Source organism: Entelurus aequoreus, linkage group LG13, assembly GCF_033978785.1.
Source record: "Entelurus aequoreus isolate RoL-2023_Sb linkage group LG13, RoL_Eaeq_v1.1, whole genome shotgun sequence".
NCBI classification, from domain to species: Eukaryota; Metazoa; Chordata; class Actinopteri; order Syngnathiformes; family Syngnathidae; genus Entelurus; species Entelurus aequoreus.
The window spans coordinates 40,643,916-40,656,075 of record NC_084743.1 but is presented as its reverse complement, the minus strand read 5'-3'; the positions used below and the strand labels follow the sequence as shown (position 1 = coordinate 40,656,075).

Sequence of the window (12,160 nt, the reverse complement as noted above, 5' to 3'; positions counted from 1 at the left end):
CAACACAGATAGACAGACAACATTCACACTCACATTCACACACTAGGGCCAATTTAGTGTTGCCAATCAACCTATCCTCAGGTGCATGTCTTTGGAGGTGGGAGGAAGCCGGAGTACCCGGAGGGAACCCACGCAGTCACGGGGAGAACATGCAAACTCCACACAGAAAGATCCCGAGCCCGGGATTGAACTCACGACTACTCAGGACCTTCGTATTGTGAGGCAGACGCACTAACCCCTCTGCCACCGTGCCGACTACCATAATCGTTGCATCCTTAAATGGGACCATAAATTACCAGGTAAGGACTCAAATTTGACAATGACACTACGCAAATAAGAATATTTTACACAAGTTGGGATCAGGTGTTCCAAAAGATGTTCCAGTATGGCCACACTTGGTCAAAACCTTTACAAACTCCATGTAAACAACCCTCCATGGCTTCCTAACATAGTATTTTGTCTTTGAGGACACTTTTGTCATGATTGTTGTTGAAGTAAAGACCTTGAAAAAAACATCAAAAAGGAACAATCCTGATATGTCGTTGATGCACGGCCCACATCTAGTACAAGTTTACTTTTGCTCCGTTACATTATTATGGTATTGACTATGATAAAAATATGAAATAATGTTCGATGCGTTGTGCCTGACAAATTAATTTTTTTAAAGAGAAGATAGTATATCCTTCACACTTTATAGCAATCAAAAAAGTAATGTTGCTCTACTTACGGTACTGGAATGGTAATGATCACATCGTTGAGCTCCAGGCTCTCCTCCTGCAGCTCATACTCAATGTTGACATCACAACCGCTGCCACTCTCTGAAGGCCAGCAGTTTACTGAGGAATGCATGACAGTTACCACAGATATTTTACAATGCAAAACCATGACATGCATTTGTTAAAAAGGACAATAGAGTTGTCCCTTTGGAGGAACATCTGGTTGCTATACAGGGTTGGGTGATGTGGCCTAAAACTAAGATCTCCAACTTTTGTCCAAGTCCCTTAGACTTACTGGTTAAAGGTATGAGTGACTCGTCTGTGGTCTGTAGTCTCCATTTAAGCACGCCAACGTCGTTGTTGAGAGGGAACGCCTTCTCTGGGTTTTTCAGGCCAATCACTGACTCAGCGGTGAATAACTTCTTGTCCACATTCGGATGTGTCTAAGGGCACACAATGGTATTTGATTGTCAGAAATGGTGAGAATATTCGTAATATCATTTGTAAAACGAGGAATGACAAATGCAGAGGACAAATTTCACCACATCTAGTGTGTGTGTGACAATCATTGGTACTTTAATCTTAAAGTGGCTGATTATGGGCAGGGTTTCCCCTACATGTAAAGATCACAGTGCAATGCCAGGGCAAGATTACTGCCACCGCACCTTTTTTTTTTTTACATGATTTTTTTTTCCTACAACATTAAAAATCTAATTTAACTGATATTGTATGAATGTATATACCGTATATAGTCTAATATTTACGTACTTTTGGCTATAATAATATCATAAAATTGTTCAGTGTTTAATTTTTTTTAAATGTGTATCCAAATCTCCTGTCAGAAGCGCGTCAGGAGAGAAAGTTGAAGAGAAAGGTATTTTAAGTTAACTAATGCATTTCTTGTTTAAGAGAGTGTAAACAACCCTCAAAATTTTGACATTACTACAGACAATAACGTCAAACTTTACGCTGAGGGTGTCTTTGAACCTCCATTTGGACATCTCTGAGTTTGGTCTGGGCCCTCCAGTTTCCTCCCAAATTCCAAAAATATGCATGTTCTGTTCATTGAGGACTGCAAATTGTCCACAGATATAAATTGGAGTGTGAAGGATTGTCTACCTGTGCCCTGTTATTGGCTATGCTGATTTGAGTTAGCTTGTCTATGAGCTCGTTCATTATACGTTAGCATTAAACTAGCGGCATTAGAGCCCAAACCTCATCCTGCATATTGTATTGCTTTTTTCAGTTCATTCCAAATTATATTATTAATCTAACGTGACTCCTATATGTATGTGCACTTTATACTTTCTTTAGTGTTGTTAGTTATGAAGTGACTTCATTGTGAAGAATATTAACAAAAACACCAAGTTATTTTTTTTCACATTCAACTCAAAGGATTGTTTACATAGTTGGCAAACTAAATTGCAAAATTTAGGGAGGGCAGAATAAAGTGTAGCTTGTGTTCCCTTTGACAATAAGCAACAATTGAAACTGCACTGAACAAAGAGAGCACAGTCTACCAAGTCAATTTCCTTGGGTTAAAGCAGATTGTGATTCTGATGGTATGACAAAACATGTTACTATTAATATTATTATTGGCATTAATAACACTAATATTTGTTTTTTAAATATACATAAGACATTTGATTAGTATTTTTGAATAAAATATATGCATCATTGCAAACCAAAAAGATCATGCCATATATATAAATGATGTCATATTGACCACACCCCCACCGCCACGTTAATAGTGGCAATCTAGGGGAAACCAGGATGGTTGTTGTATGTATAAGACCAAACAATGCCTCTAGTCTGAAATTAATTACTGGTTAATAAAGACAATTCTTAGAAGCATTTTCTAACACAGTGCTTCTCAAATAATGGAGCGGGCCACCCTGGAGTGGCACCGTGAGGGTCGGGGGGCCCTAAGAGGCAAGCAGTGTTGGGACTAACACGTTACTGTAACGCCGTTATTTTCGGCGGTACCTAGCAGTCTTACGCGTTATTTTTTATATTCAGTAACTCAGTTACCGTTACTACATGATGCGTTACTGCATTATTTTTTTATGTAGTATTGGCTAGAAACAGAAGATCTTGAGTGTGTTTTATTGGAGAGCTGCAGTGTCGTCCTTCTGAATCTTCTTGTGTCACAAGGGAGAGAAGAGGCGCGCTGTGTGTGGGTGGGGGGGCATGTCTGTATTTACTAACAAGACATCATGGCGGAGCCGAAGTCGAGTCTCTTAAGATGGAGATATTCTCACTACTTTTCTTTTGTCGAGCACAAAGAAAAGCACATTTTAGTTAAATGTAAGTTGTGTCTTGGATCAAAGATCCTATCTACTGCCCAAAACAGCAATAAAAATCTGCTGGAACACCTACAAAAGCAACATACTTCGACGAAGCTAGTAAAGAGAGACGACACACTTCACCTTCACCTCCAACTCCACCTAAGGATTTTAACGGAGGCACTGCTAGCCAGGACAACATTGATAGAGCCATTGCAGCGTATGTGCTAGAAGACATGCAGGCTATTTCTACAGTGGAGTCACCCGATTTCAGGCAGCTAATTAGCATGATACCGGCGTCAAACAGCAAATGGCACGGAAAACATGTTCCAAGTACCTGGACAGTGAGGACATAAAAATGGAACGCGAGCTAAAGAAAACTCTCCAAACTCTGCCTCTGCTCATCATTCAGCACTGAAGGTACACACTCTGTCAATTATCTTATATATTGTTGCTCTTTCATTCTAGACTTCTAGAGTGTTTGATTATCACATCACTCTAAATGTATAGACTATAAAGACAGACATCAAGAGAGACAAGCGGTGGGAAATCAGAATCAGAATCAGAATAGTTTTATTGCCATTGTTTAAGAACAGGTTCACAAACTAGGAATTTTTCCTGGTGCAATCGTGCAACATAACACAGATTTGGTATAAAAAGAGCTGTAACTGAGCTATCAGATCTTGTTATTGTTCATGTGTCTGATAGCTGAGGGGAAAAAACTGTTCAGGTGGCGGGAGGTGTGGGTCTGGATGGACCGTAGTCTCCTGCCTGAGGGGATAGGGGGGAATAGTTTGTGTCCAGGGTGAGAAGAGTCAGCTGTGATCCGACCCACACGCCTCCTGGTCCTGGAGGAGAACAGGTCCTGGAGGGATGGGAGCTTGCAGCCAATCACCTTCTCAGCAGCACATACAATGCGCTGCAGTCGATGCTTATCCTGGACTGTGGCGCCGGGGAACCACACGGTGATGGAGGAGGCGAGGATGGACTCGATGATGGCTGAGTAAAACTGCACCAGCATCTCGGTCGGCACCTTAAGTTTCCTCAGCTGCCGCAGGAAGTACATCCTCTGCTGGGCCTTCTTGATGAGGGAGCTGATGGTCAGCTCCCACTTGAGGTCGTGGCTGATGGTGGTGCCAAAGAAACGGAAGGAGTCCACAATGGAGACGGGGGTGGGACTGTGACTTTCCTGAAGTCCATGATCATCTCCACTGTTTTCTGGGCGTTCAGCTCCAGGTTGTTGAGGCTGCACCAGGACGCCAGCCGGTCCACCTCTCTCCTGTAGGCGGTCTCATCGCCATCCGAGATGAGCCCGATGAGGGGTAGTGTCATCCACAAACTTGAGCAGCTTTACGGACTGGTGACTGGAGGTGCAGCATTTTGTATACAGGGAGAAGAGCCAGGGGGAAAGTACACAGCCCTCAGGAGTACCAGTGTTCGTGGTTCGATTGTCCGAGACAATCTTTCCCAGCCGCACGTGCTGTCTTCGGTCTGTCAGGAAGTCATTGATCCAACTGCAGAGGGAGTCGGGCATGCTGAGCTGGTAGAGCTTGTCTCGTAACAGTCTAGGGAGGATGGTGTTGAAGGCAGAGCTGAAGTCCACAAACAGGATCCTAGCGTAGGTTCCTGGGGAGTCCAGATGCTCCAGGATGAAGTGGAGGGCCAGGTTCACTGCATCATCCACAGACCTGTTGGCTCTGTAGACGAACTGCAGTGGGTCCAGGAGGGGGGCGGTGATGTCCTTGAGGTGGGGCAGGACCAAGCGCTCAAAGGACTTCATGACCACAGACGTCAGCGCAAGCAGGCCTGTAGTCATTAAGTCCTGTGATCCGTGCTTTCTTGGGGACAGGGACAATAGTGGAGGTCTTAAAGCAGGACGGCACGCGGCATAGCTCCAGAGAGGTGTTAAAAATGTCAGTGAAGACAGGAGCCAGCTGATCCTTGCAGTGTCTATGAGAGTGGAGGGGGAGACACCATCCGGCCCGGGGGCCTTCCACGTATTCAGCTTCAAGAACTCTCGGATGGAGAGGGCCTTTAAAGGCCTACTGAAACCCACTACTACCGACCACGCAGTATGATAGTTTATATATCAATGATGAAATCTTAACATTGCAACACATGCCAATTCGGCCGGGTTAACTTATAAAGTGCAATTTTAAATTTTCCGCTAAACTTCCGGTTGAAAACGTTTATGTATGATGACGTATGCGCGTGACGTCAATCGTTGAAACGGAAGTATTCGGCCCCATTGAATCCAATACAAAAAGCTCTGTTTTCATCTCAAAATTCAACAGTATTCTGGACATCTGTGTTGGTGAATCTTTTGCAATTTGTTTAATGAACAACGAAGACTGCAAAGAAGAAAGTTGTTTAAGTGGGATCGGTGTATTAGCGGCGGACTACAGCAACACAACCAGGAGGACTTTGAGATGGATAGCAGACGCGCTAGCCGCCGACCTCACCTTGACTTCCTCCGTCTCCGGGCCGCCGACCGCATCTATGATCGGGTGAAGTCTTTCATCGCTCCGTCGATCGCTGGAACGCAGGTGAGCACGGGTGTTGATGAGCAGATGAGGGCTGGCTGGCGTAGGTGGAGCGCTAATGTTTTTAGCATAGCTCTGTGAGGTCCCGTTGCTAAGTTAGCTTCAATGGCGTCGTTAGCAACAGCATTGTTAACCTTCGCCAGCCTGGAAAGCATTAACCGTGTATTTACATGTCCATGGTTTAATAGTATTGTTGATTTTCTGTCTATCCTTCCAGTCAGGGGTTTATTTATTTTGTTTCTATCTGCATTTAAGCACGATGCTATCACGTTAGCTCCGTAGCTAAAGAGCTTCACCGATGTATTGTCATGGAGATAAAAGTCACTGTGAAGGTCCATTTCGTGTTCTCAACTCTCATTTTCCAGAGGATATAGTATCCGAGGTGGTTTAAAATACAAATCCGTGATCCACAATAGAAAAAGGAGAGAGTGTGGAATCCAATTGTACCTAAGTTACGGTCAGAGCGAAATAAGATACGTCCTGTACTGCACGCTAGTCCTTCACTTTCACGTTCCTCATCCACGAATCTTTCATCCTCGCTCAAATTAATGGGGTAATCGTCGCTTTCTCGGTCCGAAGCTCTCTCGCTGCATTGAAAACAATAGGAAAATGTGAGCAGCCCTTCCTCTAGTGACGTCACGCTACTTCCGGTAGGGGCAAGGCTTTTTTTTTTTAATCAGAGACCAAAAGTTGCAAACTTTATCGTCGTCGTTCTATACTAAATCCTTTCAGCAAAAATATGGCAATATCGCGAAATGATCAAGTATGACACATAGAATGGATCTGCTATCCCCGTTTAAATAAAAAAAAATAATTTCAGTTGGCCTTTAAAGTCCTGTGATGTTCTTGGCGTTCTGTGATGTCCTTGGAGTCCTTTAAATCCTTTAATGAAGTGCAGGCGTTGGTGGGGAGGGTGATGGTGGGGGGAGCAGAGCTTTGATGAGCTGAAGGCCGTTCATGACGACAGTAATGTATGTTGAAGCCCTGAGCGAGAGTCCGGTCATTCAGGGCCTGGGGGGCTTTGGGCTTATAGTTCGTAAGGGCCCTTAGCCCTCTCCAAACGGCCGCAAAATCATTGGAGCGGAACTGTTCCTGTAGACGGTTAGAGTACACAGATTTAGCTTTCTCCACTTCCCTGTTGAAGTGGTACTTCGCTTCTCTGTAGGTACTCCAGTCCCCGCTGCTCCACGCAGCCTCCTTCTTCTTGCGCAGCTGTCGGAGCTTGGGTGTGAACTAGGGCATGTCGTTGTTATAACAAGCCCTGGTGCGCGTTGGAATGATGCGCACCTCATTGGACTAAATGTATGAGGTCACAGTGTCCGTATACTCGTCCAGATTGTCCGTGGCCGCTCCAATTGCCTCCCAGTCTGTCGTCTCCAAACATGCACGCAGCTCCTCCACAGCCTCGGTGGTGAAACACTTAATGGTCCTCATAACATGTTTAGCCAGTTTCAGTCTCTGTATGAAGGGATTAAGTGCACCATCACGTGATCTGATAGTCCGAGAGCAGCGCGCGGGACTGCATGATATGCCTTGCTTATTGTGGTGTAACAGTGATCCAAAGTGTTCTCCTCTCTGGTCGGGCATTTAATAAACAGCCTATACTTAGGTAATTCCTGGCTCAAATTTCCCTTGTTAAAGTCACCAGGTACGATAAGAGAGTCCGGAAAAGACCGTTACACATGCAAGATCTGGCATACGGCGCTGAGCGTCACGCACGTCCGCGCTGGGCGGTATGTAGACAGCCACCAGTATGAATGAAACAATCTCACGTGGTGAGTAAAAGGGCTTACAGTGAATGAAAAGATATTCCAGAGCAGGAGAGAAGTGTTGGGATATCACCGTCACGTCTGTACACCAGCTGTTGTTGATGAAGAAGCAGACTCCACCGCCTCTTTTTTTGCCGGAGAGCCCCGCGTCTCGGTCCGCACGGAGAAGATGAAAGCCCTCCAGTTGAACCGCGCTGTCCGGGACACTCGCGCTCAGCCACGTCTCCGTGAAGCACAAAACACAAGATGAGGAAAAGTCCTTGTTTCTTCTCATCAGCAACGTTAGCTCGTCCATCTTGTTGGCAAGTGAGCGGACGTTGGAGAGAAAGATGCCAGGTAAGGGCGTGCGTAATCCCCGTCTGCGGAGACGGACAAGGGCGCCAGCTCGCTTTCCTCTTCGGTGCGGTTTCCCTCTTTTGATCAAAGAATGGACCAAATCCGCAACTGACGCTAAGATGACCGGTAACAAGTCCGCAGGGGTGATGGATCTGATGTTCAGTAGCTCTTTGCGGGTGTAAGAGCACGCGGACACACAATTTACGCACAAAAACAAACAAAACAGAGCGCACAGAGGCAGCCGTGATCGGCGCCATGATGATCAAAGGGATGGATGGATTTGAGATTTATAGAATAGCTTTTCAGTTTACTCCTATTTCCGGTGGCGTACAGTTGTTTTTGGTGATTGTGTCGCCTTGGAAACGCTGCAGACAAAATTTGCTTTACAAGATTGCATATTTTCTTACCTCAGCCAAGAGGTTATGTTTTCACCAGGATCTGTTTGTGTTTGTTAGCAACATAACTCAAACAGTAGATTTTGATTAATTTTTCAGGAATACAATTCCTCTCATCTTCTACGAACACACTTCACTTCCTGCTTACGGTATTCCACGCCCCCCACCTTGTCGGCTCCATACTGCGCCAAGGATTTTGAGATTTTCAGACACGGCCAAAGTGAATGCGGCAGAAAAAAACGACACAATTTTTGTTTGATACAGTCACACGTCACAGCGTTATTGTGAAGACTTTGAAAGCGCATTACAGCAGTATCTTCAATACCGTAACATGCCTAGCATAAAGCCAAATATTTTTTTAAGTAGGTTATTGCATATTACTAACGTGTGGCACAAAAATGTAAAGTGACAGTCTAGAAGTAAAATTATTTCCTTAACTTGTTATTTTCACATTTTTACATCTTTATCTATAAAATATAAAAATTGCAAATCAAATCACAATTTTGGAGAGAAAAATCGCAATTAGGCTTTTTTTCAAAACAGTGCAGCCCAACTACATAGCCCTAATACATAACCCTTATACATAACCCTTCAACTTACTGGTAATGAGGATATAAAATAAATATTGCCAACTTCTCATTAGGATTTCAATTCAGAAGGAGTGAACATGTTTTGTCTCCCAGAGGGGTTGTACAAGGATGTGTTTATATCACAGAAAAAAACCTACTTGCAATTGTAATCCTTTACTGTCATTATTAACAATAATGAGTCGGATGCGTCCATTCTTGTCATCAGTAACGCGGAGTGTTACCATCCCCAGCAGCTCCATGTTCTGCAGCCCGCCGTCACGCCCACAAGTCAGTGATATCTTCTCTTCCACACGCAGATGTACACTGTGTAAAAAAAAGTGAAAATTGCAGTAATAAGTATACCTAGTACGTACAAAACAGTTAAAGACGGCTAAAAGATAGAAATTAGTGTTGTGGGACTAATTATTTTTGTGTTTGTTCTATTTATTTTATGGGTTTTTTTTCAAGTCTTTCTAATGAGTCAATCAATTATTTAATTACTGTCAATTTCGGACTATAAGCCGCTACTTTTATAAAACAGTAAGGCTAGTTTATGGATTTTTCTTTGCTCTCGGCCATAATGTTTTGAATTCAAATACTTTTCAATAGACACTGAAAACGTGTGTAATTGTTTGTGCTATGGCGCCATCTTTTTGACAAGTCCGCTCACAGTAGGTGTTGTGGGTTGAACGTAGGACTCGGCGATATGGCCTTTTTTAATCAATATTTTTAGGCCATATCGCGATACACGATATATATCTCGATGTTTTGCCTTAGCCTGAATGAACACTTGATGCATATAGTCACAGCAGTATGATCATTTTATGTGTCTACATTAGGGCTGGGCGATATGGCCTACTTTTTCTAACAACGCTTTTGTCGCATACTTGTTCGACATATTCCCGTTTGAAGCCAAACCACCGCCAGACGATGGACCCCGTGCTGTTTTTCTTAGGAATGAATTCTTCCTTCATTTGTTACCAGATTCGCACCTTCTCTCTCTCGTATTACCACTCCGCTAGCATCACAGCTAATGTTACCCATGCTGCTACCTCTCATGCGAGGGCGTATGACGTGACAGTATGTGACTTATGTAAGAAGGTGCGCTTGTCTTGAGAAGGAGAGGCAAGAAAGAGTGAGAAGAGCCTGTAGTCTAATGCCAGCAGCTAAAAGCAACTGCGTGAGAACGTATACTCGAATATCACGATATAGTCATTTTCTATATCGCACAGAGACAAACCCGCGATATATCGAGTAGCCCTAGTTGAACGCCTACAGTATTTCCTACTGTTTAGTGCTTTCAACCGGAAGTACAAATGCCGTTCTGTCTTCTAGAAGTCCATAGCGTTCCTACTTGTATATATTCTTCATTCATCACTCCAAGCAACATTTGTTAAATTTTACAATATAACTAAAACCGATTATACTGACTAAACCGTCCCATGTGTGATATCTGTAGGAGTGTTTTCATGCATATTTGTACGTCCTATCGTAATGGAATCAAGCTAGTAATGTTCGTTAGCATTAGCAAATATGCTAAGACGTTTACAAGTGCCTGTGTTATTGTTATTAACTTACAATGGTCTTATTTTTGTATTGTTTCAGTTTCACAAATTCCTCAGTAAATTCACCAAAACATCACCATGGACTTACAGAGTCTGTTTAGCTGATTGGAGATCTCGCTTCCGCAACTAATGGGTCCATGACGATGACTGCAGTTTTGTTTGATCAGACGTTTTACTGCCAAGTTGCAAGCGCTGTTTAGAAGCAATTAAAGGCCTACTGAAACCCACTACTACCGACCACGCAGTCTGATAGTTTATATATCAATGATGAAATCTTAACATTGCAACACATGCCAATACGGCCGGGTTAACTTATAAAGTGCAATTTTAAATTTCCCGGGGAAGTATTCGGACTCCATTGAATCCAATACAAAATTGCTGTTTTCATCTCATTCTGGATGTATTCTGGACATCTGTGTTGGTGAATCTGTTGCAATTTGTTCATTGCATTATGGAGAAAGAAGCTGAGCAAGCAAAGAAGAAAGTCGGTGCGAAGCGGAGTATTTTGCGAGGGAAGTCAGCAACGCAACACAGTCGGTGTTTCATTGTTTACATTCCTGAAAGATGCAGTCAAGATCGAAGAACTCGGACAACAGAGACTCTTACCAGGAGGACTTTGACTTCGTTAACAGACGCAGACGCGATACCGTGAGTACGCTTCCAAACATTTGATCGCTTGCTATAACTAGCTCGAGCTAGTAGCTAGTAGCTAGCATAACAAACACCTAGGTGTTTGTTATGCGGGATTAATTTGTGGCATATTAAATATAAGCCTGGTTGTGTTGTGGCTAATAGAGTATATATATGTCTTGTGTTTATTTACTGTTGTAGTCATTCCCAGCTGAATATCAGGTCCCACCCGCGCGCTTCCAAACATTTGATTGCTTGCCCGTACGTGCGTGTCGTGTACGTAACTTTGGTTAAATATATAAGCTTTATGAACCTTGGGTTAGGTGAACGGTTCTTTGGGCTGAGTGAGTGTGTGTGTTTTGCAGGTGTTTGAATTGTATTGGCTGGTTATATATACGGGATCCCGTCCATATTACCCGCTCGAGCTATAACTAGCTCGAGCTAGTAGCTAGCATAACAAACACCTAGGTGTTTTTATGTGGGATTAATTTGTGGCATATTAAATATAAGCCTGGTTGTGTTGTGGCTAATAGAGTATATATATGTCTTGTGTTTATTTACTGTTTTAGTAATTTCCAGCTGAATATCAGGTCACCCCCGGCTCTCACAGCATCTTCCCTATCTGAATCGCTTCCACTCCCCACTAGTCCTTCACTTGCACTTTACTCATCCACAAATCTTTCTTCATCAAATTAATGGGGAAATCGTCGCTTTCTCGGTCGGAATCTCTCTCACTTCATGCGGCCATCATTGTAAACAATAGGGAACTTTGCGTATATGTTCAATTGACTACGTCACGCTACTTCCAGTAGGGGGAAGCCTTTTTTTATCCGATACCAAAAGTTGCGATCTTTATCGTCGTTGTTCTATACTAAATCCTTTCAGCAAAAATATGGCAATATCGCGAAATGATCAAGTATGACAGATAGAATAGATCTGCTATCCCCGTTTAAATAAAAAAAAATCATTTCAGTAGGCCTTTAAGGTGTATAAATTAACATTTACAAAAAACTTTTTGTGTAAATAACTAATTTTGCAACTAGGGCTGCAACAACTAATCGATTAAATCGATTAAAATCGATTATAAAAATAGTTGGCGATTAATTTAGTCATCGATTCGTTGGATCTATGCTATGCGCAGAGGCAATTTTTTTTTTTTAAATAAATAAACCTTTATTTATTAACTGCAACATGTACAAACATCTGAGAAACAATAATCAAAATAAGCATAAAATAAAAATTTCTCAACGATCTATTGCAAGGAATCTAGGGATTTCACCATCTACAGTCCGCAATATCATCAAAAGGCTCAGAGAATCTGGTGAAATCACTGCAAGTAAGCGGCAATACCT

General features: G+C 42.9%; 1 protein-coding gene across 1 annotated transcript in view; it reads right to left on the bottom strand.

Moving 5' to 3' along the window:
* LOC133663401 (coatomer subunit delta) overlaps positions 1-12,160 on the bottom strand; it is a 49,827-nt gene that overhangs the window by 25,153 nt on the left and 12,514 nt on the right. The window contains exons 6-8 of the mRNA XM_062067845.1: positions 8,772-8,937; positions 1,012-1,159; positions 728-836 (exon numbers count right to left, since the gene is read on the bottom strand). Coding sequence (XP_061923829.1) covers positions 728-836; positions 1,012-1,159; positions 8,772-8,937 — 423 coding nt within the window. The remainder of the gene's footprint in view (positions 1-727; positions 837-1,011; positions 1,160-8,771; positions 8,938-12,160) is intronic.